The sequence below is a fragment of the Nanorana parkeri genome, unplaced genomic scaffold (assembly GCF_000935625.1).
Source record: "Nanorana parkeri isolate BGI_ZX_2015 unplaced genomic scaffold, ASM93562v1 scaffold585, whole genome shotgun sequence".
In the NCBI taxonomy this organism is placed as follows: Eukaryota; Metazoa; Chordata; class Amphibia; order Anura; family Dicroglossidae; genus Nanorana; species Nanorana parkeri.
In genome coordinates, this window is record NW_017306853.1 from 588,083 (window position 1) to 601,375 (window position 13,293).

Consider the following 13,293-nt stretch of genomic DNA (forward strand, 5'->3'; position numbering starts at 1 on the left):
CCCATCACACCTACTAGGGACAATTTACACAGGAGCTAATTAACATTCCAGCATGTCTTCGGAGTGTGAGAGGAAACTGGAGTACCCGGAAGAAACCCACAAGCACAGGGATAAGATGTAAACTCCATGCAGATAGTGTTGTGGCCAGGATTTGAACTTAGGACCCCAGTTCTGCAAGGCAGAAGGACTTAACCATTGATGATGCGCTTGACCCTTGGGATGTAAGCAATTACATCCTGCAGCACTGATCAGAAGCCTCCGCAGTACCAAAAATCCTGACTGGTCCAATTTAAAACGTTGTTTGAAACTAGAGTGAGGAGAGAGTTTAAGGAAATGAATTGAACTTTCAGTTTATATTATATACACTAGGAATGCAGCGATACCGGTATTTCGGTATCGAGTATGAGTACCGATTTTTTTTTTTTCCGTACTCGCCAATATCGATACCGTAAGTCCAATTAAGGAAGCCAGGCGGCGTGTAAAGACTTGCCACCCGGCTTCCTGATTAACAGGGAAGCCGTCCCCATGCTTCTCGCCACTATGTGACGAGGAAGCATGGAGCCGGCTTTCTGGTCAATCAAGAAGCTGAGTGCTGAGTAATGACGCGGCACCCGGCTTCCTGATTGGCCGGGAAACCAGCTCAATGCTCCCTTGTAATGAGGTGACGAGGGAGCATGAAGCCGGCTTCCCGGCCAATTTAGAAAGCTAGGTGCCCGTCATTACACGGCGCCCAAGAGTTTAAGGAAATGAATTGAACTTTCAGTTTATATTATATACACTAGGAATGCAGCGATACCGGTATTTCGGTATCGAGTATGAGTACCGATTTTTTTTTTTTTCCGTACTCGCCAATATCGATACCGTAAGTCCAATTAAGGAAGCCAGGCGGCGTGTAAAGACTTGCCACCCGGCTTCCTGATTAACAGGGAAGCCGTCCCCATGCTTCTCGCCACTATGTGACGAGGAAGCATGGAGCCGGCTTTCTGGTCAATCAAGAAGCTGAGTGCTGAGTAATGACGCGGCACCCGGCTTCCTGATTGGCCGGGAAACCAGCTCAATGCTCCCTTGTAATGAGGTGACGAGGGAGCATGAAGCCGGCTTCCCGGCCAATTTAGAAAGCTAGGTGCCCGTCATTACACGGCGCCCGGTTTCCTGATTTGGCCGGCTTCCTGATTCGCCGGAAAGCCGTCTCCATGCTCTCTCGTCACAAGCGATTTGGCCAGCTTCCCTGCCAATCGGGAAGCCGGGCAGCGTGTAATGACCCGCTGCCCGGCTTCCTAATACAGGAAGTATCGGGCTAGGCATTGGAGCATTTGGGCGAGTAAGAGTACTCGCCCAAATACACGGCATCGGCACCGATACTAGTATCTCCATCGGTGCATCCCTAATATACACTTCAGGTGTGCAAAGTTTCACGGTTGATTTTCAGCATGATGCAGAGAAGGACCCTCGCTCTTTTTTGTAAAAGTAGTGGTCTCTCTGCAGAGGTCCAACACGACCTCTGTTTAAGTCCGACCTATAGCTTTCCAATCAGTGAGGAGCAAGGGCTTTACTGATTGCAGAGCTATAGGTCTAATTCAGCAGGGGGGGTCTCAGACCTCTGCAAAGAGATCGCGGTTTCCACACATAAAGCAATGATGCTTCTCTGCAGCATGCTGGAAACAGGACCGGTTTTCCTACTCTGGATACTTTCTAATGAAAATAAACTAACACTTTGCATACTTTATTTTTTAATACCTGGAATGTATTTAGCTGATTTAAACTGAAAGTTCAGTTAGGCTTTCACATTTTTACAAGCTTCCTTATTTTTATTGAAATAAAAAGGTTTGCAGATTGGCCACCAGAGGGAGCTCTCCCTGCTACTGCTGTTTAGCCGAAGGCTCCGCTAAGTATCTTTGCTGCTGAAAGAGTTAACTGCTTGTTGACAGTCGTCTCGTTCGAATCGTATTGCCTGATGTGTGTAGCAAATGTGATCGCTGCCAACAAGTAATGAAATCTTTCAGGAGCAAAGAGATTTAATCACCAGTGTAGCCTGGACTGGATGTTTCAAGCAGAAGTAAGGGGTTAGAAAAAAAGCCCCCGGGAGATTTTAGCCATAATGTGCTGGTATGCACAGCATATTGGCACACTATGGCAGACTTACCTGCCAGGACCATCCCCTCCAGGGCTGCGCTTCTCCCCCAGCGGCCCTTTCATCTTTGTCTCTGTCTTCTTCCAGCTTCTGATTCTTTGGCCTCTTATTTGGCCGGACCGCGATGACGTAACTCCCGTGCATTGGAGTTACTTCATCTCAGCATGCCGAGCCTGTGCACTCAAATGCGCATGCATGGCTCAGTGTACAGAAAAGAAAAATTGCTGACCGGCAAAAAGAAGCGTCTATGGCAAAGAGATTTACACAGTCACTTCTGTCAGAGTGCGCGTGTCAGCAATTTTATTTATTTAGACTTTACTTCCACTTTAACAGGGGGGGACACATAAAGGTACTGGGTGTTTTTTTTACCTTAGTGCATAGAGTGCATTAAAGGAGAACTATGAGGTGTGATTTTCACTCATCCTCATAGTTCTAGCCGACCTGTGAAAGGTAGACATTACCCTGTAAACAATAGGGCCTAGTGATTATAACCTGGAGAGAAGTGTCCATTCCTCGTAGTAACCGGTCAGGATGGATTTGACAGATTCTTCATAATTTTTCATTATTGTTATTTTTCTGTCTCGCTCGGATTAGATTGACATGCTGCTGAAAGAATTTGTGTTATCCTGGGATGTAGCTGAAGCTGAACGGTGTCTCCAGGAGCTGGAAGTTCCTCATTTCCACCATGAGCTTGTATACGAAGTAAGGACCGGTTTACACCTTTCCGGGCTGTTCATCCACCACAGTAATGCTCATCTGTTTTCTTCACAATGATTATGAAAGTGCATGTCTGGGCAAAAAAAAAAAAGTACTCTGTGTACCTCCACAATACATGCATATTTCGCTCTTTATACGTTCCAGCAAGTACAGGAAAATACTTGTAGATCTGCCTGAAATCCAGTGAGCTCCGGACTTCCTGTTTACTCTGCTGCTGCACTGAAATCAGAGCAGTGTTGTCGGCCCTGCCCAGTTCACCTTGCTGGATTACAGAAGTTTTCCCCTTTTATGTTATGGAGACGAGGCGACGGAGTTTTGTAGTCCAGTAGGAGATAACACAATATGTAACCATTGTCTCTGGTACAGGAAGAGGTGGGAAATGCAAACTCTGACAGGTCCATACACTTATGTGTTTCCAACAGATCCGTTTTAACTGCATCCTGTTCCTCTTTCTGCTGGCTTCTCCACAGGGACGGTTTTACCTATCTGCGGAAGACTTGCAGGGTTATTCACAAAAGGGGTGAAGAGCTTGGAGAAGGCCGGAGAAGTGAACAATCTAGGGGCCAAAATAGCTGATTTTTGAAAAATTCTCCAATTAAGCTCACTTTCCCGTTCAGCGATGTTGTCCTAGATCAGGGGTGCCCATTAGGTAGATCGCAAAGCGAAAACTGGTAGATCCCGATCGGCTCACTGACCTGTGTCCTGTCCTCCCGCGGTACTCGTGCGGCTGAATGTGGCAGATGCTGCTGACGGGAAGGAGAGAGGAGAGGAGACTTGGGAAGCTGCTGCAGTGGACGTGAGAAAAGACAGACAGGGGAGAGACAGCAGAGAAAGTGAGAGAAGACAGCGGAGAGAGAGAGAGAGAAGAGACAGCAGATAGGAACAGGGGAGAAAGAGAGGAGAGAGCGCAAGGAGAGAGAAAAGAGAGGGCCGGTTGACTTCACTGCACTGCCACGCCCCCTCCCGCCCCTGAATGCAGGTGTTTTACCCTTGTAGATCTCATTGAGCTCGTCATTTGAAAAGTAGATCTCCAGACGAAAAATTGTGGGCGCCCCTGTCCTAGATTGTTCTCTTCTCCCGCCTTCTCCAAAATCTTCACCCTTTTGTGAATAACTCGGTTAGAAGTGTTACTGTAACTAGAGGTGAGGGGAAAACTTCCAATGGGGGCACCTGTTCTAGGGAAAACTGTCTTGAAATAAACTTCCCCTTGCCTTGGACAGATTTCCTCTCACTTCCTGTTGTGCCTATGGGACAGAACATGAAGGGTCATTTCCCAGGTAGCAAAGAAAAAAAACTGACATGAGACTTGATCCTTCCCTACTCCAACATTGCCTAAAGGAACGCTTTGGATATAGATACACTTTACTGGGAGGGTCAGAAATAAATAGGAGGAAGATCGGAAGTAGATAGCACAGTAGGCATACAGGCAGAGGTGGAAGAAATTGGCGAGATAGATCCGATATAATACAATGCCATGTCTTATTACTTTATTTTTCGTCACAGGCTGTACTAATGGTTTTGGAAGCGAGTGGTGACACCACCTACAAGATGATGCTCCAGTTGTTAGAATCCCTGTGGAAATCAGGAGTGATTACATTGGATCAGATGAAAAGGGTAAGCCTGCCCTCTGGTGGTAAAAATGTAGATACTGCATTCAAAGGCACCATAGTTGGTAGGAGACATTGTTATCAGGGATGCACCGATACTGAGTATTTGGGTAGGTACTCGCCCAAATGCTCCGATACCTTCCCCAATACTGGAACTTCCGGTCAGAGGAAGATTTCCTCTGACCAGCAGTGCCATAGGGGAACATGGAGTCGGCTTCACGGGCAATCTGAAAGCCGGGTGGCGAGTAATGAGCCGCCTCCTGGCTTCCTGATTGGCTGGGAAGCTGGCTTTCCAGCCAATGCGCACCGAGCCGGCTCTCTGGCCAATCAGGAAGCTGGCTTCCTGATTGGCGAGGAAGCCGGCTCGATGCTGGTTGGCTGGGAAGCCTGTTTCCCGGGCAATCACAATCGAGCCGGCCTAACATGGAGCCGGCTTTCCAAGCAATCAGGAAGCCAGGCGGCATTTCATTACCCACCGCCCGGCTTCCTGATTGTCCGGGAAGCCAGCTCCATGCCAACGGAAGCACTGGTATTGGTACTCTGTATCGGCGAGTACCGAAAGCAAAATATGAGTACTCAATACCGAAAAACCGGTATCCGTGCATCCCTAATTGTTGTTGTTGTTATTATTATATTATGATAGAGGGTTTATTTTGCGCCAACAGTTTGCGCAGTGCTTTACAATATAAGCAAGACATTACAGTCACAGCAGGGCTGGACAAATCCCAGGAGCATGGTAGCCAATGCTCCTTAGAAATTACAGCCGGCGCCCATTTTTTGAGGGTTTCTCCAGTTGTTGTTGAATGAGCCGGCTCCCATACAACTCCTGCTGACTCCTGAATTCCATATTAAATTTGTCCACCCCTTGAATCAAGACAAGATGGTAAGGAGGGCCCTGCCCCTGAGAGCTCACAATCTGCATCAAAATTCATATGAGCCGGTTGCAGCCTGTTTTTACGATCTCTTTGATTATATAAAACTACTGCACTAGATTTAGTTTTATGCAGCATTTAGACCCAGACATTTGCGTGGATACATTTTAAGCTTTTATAGATTTCTGAACTTGGCTTAGTTGCTAGGAAGACGTGTCGGGGGGCCTTGGTTCAATTACCACCAGGGGTGAAGGAATTTGTATGGAATCTCTGTGCTTGTGTGGATGTCCCAAAAAAACCGGTAAACGTTGCAGATTAGGTTAGGGGACAGAAAGAGGTGGAAGCGGGGGGAAGATTAGAATAGACTTCAGGAACACTTCAGAGGAACTGAACCCAACAAAAAGGCAGGCAGAGGGCAAAGGACTGGTCACCAGTATTGCCTGTGGTCTCCCTGCAGCTGCTTGTTCTGTCCCTGTGTGGCCTTGGTAGAGGCAGGGCTTTGCTTCCTCATCTCCGAGCCCCTAGTAAGGAGAACAGTGAGCAGCACGGTAATGGTATTGCCAAATCCTACTCCAAATCTGAGATCAGCAGTGCCTGAGATCTCACACTGCAGAATATATATATTTATATTACACGCATACATACAACTGTTTATTATGACCACCTGACATTTGTGGGCAAATGAGCTATAATTTGGCGCTGAAGTTGCTGGAGGGCCAGACCATTATAAATAGGGAAGCGGGTTGGTTACCACGACAGTAGAAGTGATTTGTTTCTGAAGATACGGGGAAACAACGCGATGTAACAGCCTTTGAACGCGGGATGAGTGTTGGCGCTCGGAGCCATGGAGCGAGTATCAGCAAAACAGCAGAATTTGTTAAATGTTCAAGAGGGGCTCATTGTTAAAGTGTTTAAAGACCGGACTGTCAGCCGCAAATCTGGGTCTGAACGTGCGAATTGTGGCCGTCAGCGACCAGTCAATGTTAGGGCAGAACGGGGGAGGGGCAAGACTGGTACAAGACAACAGAAGGGCAACAGTGCCGTGTCAGATTCCTCGCAAAAGGAAAATTTTCCAGGATACTTCTGAGGCACAGTTATCATTTCTAAATATTCTCTATAATGAAGCAAATCTTTACTTTTTGATTTTGCTCCCACTCTACAGTAAGGAAAGTTTTTGTATTTGCACATTTTGGGTATTTGTTGTCCCTGTCTAATCAGATGCTGCTTTGTGTTTTGTTCCAGGGATACGATAGAATTTACCGTGAGATTCCAGACATAAATCTGGACGCACCGCATGCTTACTCCGTACTGGAACGCTTTGTGGAAGACTGCTTCAAAGCTGGGATCATATCCAAACAGATCAGGGATCAGTGTCCTTCAAGGTGATTGTCTTTATTTAAAGCCAAGCTCTGGGCCGGTTGTTTTCATCTTGGTGCTACTCACCCGAACCACCGAGCTGGCTGCCTGCTTCTCCAGTCACTGAAGCCTCTCTCCTCCTACGCTGCAGCATTGGAACTTGGCTCAGTGTCCTCGCCTCTATACACTGTGTATAGAACATAATGATTTATGGGACCTTAGACCACTGCAGAGGCAGAGAGAGGCTGGAAGGACCGGTCTGAGAGCAAGCCGGCTCGGAGGATCAAGTGACTGTAACAAGCAGTTATCCCTGGCAGTGCTGGGGTAGCCCCCACTTCAAGGGTTAATAAAAATTCTGCCCGGAGTCCTGCTTTCAAGTCTGTGATGCCATCGCTTTTAAAAGACAAAATGCTGTTATGCCTGGGCACCGCACACCAACATCATTGGCGGGGCCGCTGGAACAAACCAATTCCCATCATGCACTGGGAAATGTAGCTGGAAATGGGTGTGGGCTGGATTGTGGCTGTTCCTAAGTGTGCCAGTCATAGATTTTTGACTGTGCCCACATCGCTGCACACTGCTCATTACATGACCTCGCACCCTTCATTCCCGGCAGGCAAGAATGGGCAAGGTAGGAGTCTAACGGCCTGTCAATCAAGATTTGACCTCATTGTGGGCGGGACAGTATATGGGCATTCTTTGCCTGGGCACAGCACTGCATTGAAGGAGGGGGAGGGCAAAAATGTAACTTTTTTTTCTGATCAGCCATCTCTAACACGCCGTTAAGACCAAAGTAAGACCTTTCAAAGCGCTCTTCAATGGGAAGGGAGCAGCTAGAATTAATCTTCTTTCTTGATCTTCCTTGTAGAAACAATGAATTTTATGTGTAGTTTTAAATGGGTTCTGGCTTGGCTTTGGGTGCAGTAAATCAAGCGTTTTATCCTTGTGAATGTTTTATGGAACTTTTAATCCTTCAAAGCAGCCGAGTGAGGGGCAGCTTGTGTTCATGTACAGCAATCCAGTCGTGGAGGGCCCAGTCCCAGCGCATCCTCCCACCAGAAACTGGTTTTACACTTTATAGATTTATAGCCGAGCAAGTCGCTGAGCGGGAACAAGTGTGCAGCCAGTGAAAAGTCATGTCTTGTATAGTGGAATCAGGATGACATCCATGGAGCTAGCAAGTCACCAATGGCAGCTCCATTGCTTCAACAGTTTGCCTTTAAGCCCTCATTCACACTACAATCGGCCGGCACATACAGCTCCGTGCTGCGTGCGCGGCCGTATCGGGCAGCTCCCGGGAAGGTCAGGCGCTGTCTGTGATTAGTACGCAGCCCCCGCCCTTCTCTATGGGAATACGCCACTGTACGCCCCCCTACGCTCACCTCAAGTGCAGGTCCGTACGGATGCGGGTGTCCCGGCTCGGACGCAGACAGGATCCATCCTGTCAGCGTACGAGTACGCTCCCCTGCACCCCTACGGACGTGCAGGGCGGGTGAGCGTAGGGCGGCATATGGCCTCGTACTCCCATAGAAAAGGACGGGGGCTGCGTACTAATCACATGCAGCACCTGTCCTTCCCGGGAGCTGCCCGATACGACTAGCTGTACGTGCCGGCCGATTTCCATGTGAATGAGGGCTTAAGATGCACTTAAACTCTTCAGGTCCAGAAAGGTAGATAACTTCAATTGACGATAAGTTTACTCAGTTGGTAGGCGCAGCACATGCAGACATCAGCGACTACCTTGACATCAGACGATTACAGCAAGCTACATTTGTTGACCTGTTCATTGTATCTTGGTATTATTACAGTGGACTAGGTAAAGGTCTGGGAGGCCATGGGGCACATTGCCGGGTGAGCATTGTTGCCAGTCTCCCTAGTGCCAGCGAGCACTTTTTATCTACACTTAAAGCTGAAGTTACATAGTTAGTCAGGTTGAAAAAAGACACAAGTCCATTGAGTTCAACCTACAGAGGAAAGAAGAAAAACCTTAAACCGAACACTATGTCCACAGTTACCCACTGGAAGGACGGAGGTCAGATAGAAGACTGAAGGGGGGGACGGAGGGCAGATAGAAGACTGAAGGGGAGGACGGAGGTCAGATAGAAGACTGAAGGAGAGGACGGAGGTCAGATAGAAGACTGAAGGAGAGGACGGAGGTCAGATAGAAGACTGAAGGAGAGGACGGAGGTCAGATAGAAGACTGAAGGAGAGGACGGAGGTCAGATAGAAGACTGAAGGAGAGGACGGAGGTCAGATAGAAGACTGAAGGAGAGGACGGAGGTCAGATAGAAGACTGAAGGAGAGGACGGAGGTCAGATAGAAGACTGAAGGAGAGGACGGAGGTCAGATAGAAGACTGAAGGAGAGGACGGAGGTCAGATAGAAGACTGAAGGAGAGGACGGAGGTCAGATAGAAGACTGAAGGAGAGGACGGAGGTCAGATAGAAGACTGAAGGAGAGGACGGAGGTCAGATAGAAGACTGAAGGAGAGGACGGAGGTCAGATAGAAGACTGAAGGAGAGGACGGAGGTCAGATAGAAGACTGAAGGAGAGGACGGAGGTCAGATAGAAGACTGAAGGAGAGGACGGAGGTCAGATAGAAGACTGAAGGAGAGGACGGAGGTCAGATAGAAGACTGAAGGAGAGGACGGAGGTCAGATAGAAGACTGAAGGAGAGGACGGAGGTCAGATAGAAGACTGAAGGAGAGGACGGAGGTCAGATAGAAGACTGAAGGAGAGGACGGAGGTCAGATAGAAGACTGAAGGAGAGGACGGAGGTCAGATAGAAGACTGAAGGAGAGGACGGAGGTCAGATAGAAGACTGAAGGAGAGGACGGAGGTCAGATAGAAGACTGAAGGAGAGGACGGAGGTCAGATAGAAGACTGAAGGAGAGGACGGAGGTCAGATAGAAGACTGAAGGAGAGGACGGAGGTCAGATAGAAGACTGAAGGAGAGGACGGAGGTCAGATAGAAGACTGAAGGAGAGGACGGAGGTCAGATAGAAGACTGAAGGAGAGGACGGAGGTCAGATAGAAGACTGAAGGAGAGGACGGAGGTCAGATAGAAGACTGAAGGAGAGGACGGAGGTCAGATAGAAGACTGAAGGAGAGGACGGAGGTCAGATAGAAGACTGAAGGAGAGGACGGAGGTCAGATAGAAGACTGAAGGAGAGGACGGAGGTCAGATAGAAGACTGAAGGAGAGGACGGAGGTCAGATAGAAGACTGAAGGAGAGGACGGAGGTCAGATAGAAGACTGAAGGAGAGGACGGAGGTCAGATAGAAGACTGAAGGAGAGGACGGAGGTCAGATAGAAGACTGAAGGAGAGGACGGAGGTCAGATAGAAGACTGAAGGAGAGGACGGAGGTCAGATAGAAGACTGAAGGAGAGGACGGAGGTCAGATAGAAGACTGAAGGAGAGGACGGAGGTCAGATAGAAGACTGAAGGAGAGGACGGAGGTCAGATAGAAGACTGAAGGAGAGGACGGAGGTCAGATAGAAGACTGAAGGAGAGGACGGAGGTCAGATAGAAGACTGAAGGGAAGGCCGGAGGTCAGATAGAAGACGGAAGGGAAGGCCGGAGGTCAGCTTTAAAGAATACTGCACCCCACTATGCCGCCATCATTTTAAATGCATTATATTCTTGTGCGTCTATTGTCTCATGATGGTGTTGATGATCTTTATTGTCCCGCTCTCATTGCAGGGGAAGAAAACGCTTTGTGAGCGAAGGAGACGGAGGGCGTCTGAAATTAGAGAGCTACTAAAAGCGAAGACGAGGCAAAGACGCATGTCCGAACACCGTTGGATGTTTGATCAATCTCCTCTCTCTCTCTCTCTCTCTCTCTTGTTCTGGGTACAGAGCCTTTGTAAATTTAGTTTTCTATGATAAACCGTTGCACAAGTAAAGTGTTTGGGGAGGTAGATGTACAGCAAAAGATGACATAAGCTACGAATCTTGAAGTGCCATTTGTTCCAAGTTCATTCCACATTCACGGCGTCCCCTCTCCACCTTTTTTCTTTTTATGTGGCAATCCACGCAGCCTGGAACGCGTTTCATGGCGAGGAGGGTGCGCGCGCGGTGACTCCGTGTTTGCTGCTGCTCGTTCATATTTTTTTTTTTCGGAGGTGGAAATTAAGAACTGACTTGTTCCGAATCGTTTTTCCACTCGTGTCGGAGGCGCAAAAACATTGCTTTTTTTTTTTTGTAAACGGCAAGACGATGAGGGATAGGGGCAATGGGATAAATATTTTTATTCAGCTTTCCAAAAGAAAATAAATTTTGATGTGAAAGTAACAGAGTATGGTGGCTGGAACATCTATTTTTCTACAAAAAAAGTTAAAAAAAAAACTGGATTATAAGTGTGAGTTCTGCTAAAATGTGCGTGTACATATGACAAAAGAACAATAAATCTGTTTAGTGGAGCACAGATGGCGTCAGCGGGTTTTTTTTTGTCACTGGCTTTGGGGATGCTCCTTCTGTATTGGTCCTTTTGACTCTTCTACAACCATGTGTCATGGTAAGGTCTTATGTAGACCGGCAATGTTTTTCTGTTTTAACGCACGTTTGAAAAAACATGCATTTGGCCTCATTCGCACAGCGTAGAGTGGGGCTGTACAGATCCGTGCGGCGTATCGTGCCGTCCCCGTGAAGGACTGGTGCTGCGTGTAATTGTATGCAGCAGCCTCTTCTCTATGGGAGTATGCGGCCGTACGCTCACCCGAGCTGCACATCCGTGCGGGTGTCTGTGCTCGGACACAGATAGAATCCATCCTGTCTGCTTCCGAGTACGGACACCCGCACGGATGTGCAGCTGGGGTCAGCGTATGGCCGCGTACTCCCATAGGGGAGTTTGTACAATCGCACGCAGCACCCGTCCTTCCCGGGAACGGCCCGATACGGTCGTGCACACTCCGCACGGATCTGTACGGGCCGACTAAGCTGCGTGAATGAGGCCTCAAAGAGGAACTCTAGAAGTTGTAAAATTAGCCCTTGCAATGGGGCACCCCCACACTGAAAGGGTTAACGGCTCATTTATCTCTAGGGGCCATAATAAAGAAGATATACTCGCCCGATCCTCGGTCCTGCGGCAGGTCAGTGCTCACTTCCCTCCTGCTCTGGCAGCGAAATGTCCCTCTGCGTCCTCACGTCTAATGCACTTGCATTAGACGTGATGACATCACAGGTCCTTAGACTGCAGAAGCCCGGGGCTGAAGAGGCTCTGGGGACCAGTCTAGCAGCCAGACGAGACTGGGAATCAGGTGAGTATATATATATTCTTTATTTTAACCCCCAGACTAATCCGAGCAGTTAACCCTTGCAGTGCAGGGGTAGCCCCATTACAAGTGATTATTTTTCACAATTCCTGGAATTCTGCATAAAAGATGGTCGATCTTGCCCCTGGGTCCTCTCTACCTCTATCCTTTGCCTTACCCACATATCCCCCCGGTATGGTTACCATCTTCTCTCTCCTTTCCCCTACCTAGACACACATGTAGGGCCCTGCTTTAGCCAAGTGTATCGCCTTGAGTGTCCGAGTACACAAACATAAGGGTGCTCCCCGCCGACATAACCACCGGTTCTTATTTGGTATTTATAAAAGCCTACTGTTCAGATAGATCTGTAAAAAAAATAAGTCAAGGCAACTGGACTGGCTGTATTTTTCTTGAAGACGTTTCACTGGTCATCCGACCGGCTTTCTCAATTCAGATAGAGCTGGTTGGATGAGCTGTTTAGATAGAGCTTTAAATTACAGTGCACACTCACATCAGTCCCTACCCACAAGGAGCTTACAATCTAAGGTCCCTATCTCACATACATACATACGAGGGCCAATTTAGAAAGAAGCAAATTAACCTTCCAGCATGTCTTTTGAGTGTGGGAGGAAACCCACAAAAGCACAAGAAGAACATGCAAACTCCTTTGCGATAGTGTCCTAACCAGGGACCCTTGGTGCTCTTAAGGCAGAAGTGCTAACCACTACACCACTGTGATGCTCTGTGCCCTAAAACACAGGGAGGGGTATTCATCAGATATGGAGGCGCTGTGCATGACAACCAATCACCTTCTATCTTTCATTTTTAAAGCTTAACTGAACAGAAGCTGATTGGTTACTATGGGAAACAGCTCCAGATTCTGTCTGCTCCAGTTATGATAAATCCCCCTCCCTGTCTTTTAAGGCAAAGTGGTTAGCACTTCTGCTCTGCTCAGGCTATGGGCAACACAGTGATGATGTCATCAGTGGCATCATCGCTGTATTGCCCATAGCCTGAGCAGAGCTGTGGAAGGAACCCAGCAGGCCCCACCCACTACAGGCTGCCTGCAGAAAACTACAGGAGGGGGCGGAGACGAGACCATTACCTGCACAAGGAGAGCAGCAGTGTTCAGTCTTTATTACAGGAGGGGGCGGAGACAAGACCAGTCACCCTGCACAAGAAGAGAGAGCAGCAGTGACTGGTCTTTATTACAGGAGGGGGCGGAGACAAGGCCAATCGCCCTACACAAGGAGAGAGAGCAGCAGTGTTCAGTCTTTATTACAGGAGGGGGCGGAGACAAGACCAGACACCCAGCACAAGGAGAGAGCAGCAGTGACCGGTCTTTATTACAGGAGGAG

General features: G+C 48.3%; 1 protein-coding gene across 3 annotated transcripts in view; it reads left to right on the forward strand.

The window, feature by feature from the left end:
- The window catches only part of PDCD4 (programmed cell death 4 (neoplastic transformation inhibitor)), a 29,105-nt gene extending 18,628 nt beyond the window's left edge, over nucleotides 1–10,477 (forward strand). For all 3 annotated transcript variants that reach the window (XM_018562566.1, XM_018562569.1, XM_018562568.1), the window contains exons 8-11: nucleotides 2,726–2,833; nucleotides 4,352–4,462; nucleotides 6,570–6,709; nucleotides 10,386–10,477. In XM_018562566.1, coding sequence (XP_018418068.1) covers nucleotides 2,726–2,833; nucleotides 4,352–4,462; nucleotides 6,570–6,709; nucleotides 10,386–10,446 — 420 coding nt within the window. In that variant the 3' untranslated portion in view covers nucleotides 10,447–10,477. The remainder of the gene's footprint in view (nucleotides 1–2,725; nucleotides 2,834–4,351; nucleotides 4,463–6,569; nucleotides 6,710–10,385) is intronic.
- Nucleotides 10,478–13,293: the final 2,816 nt, after the last annotated feature.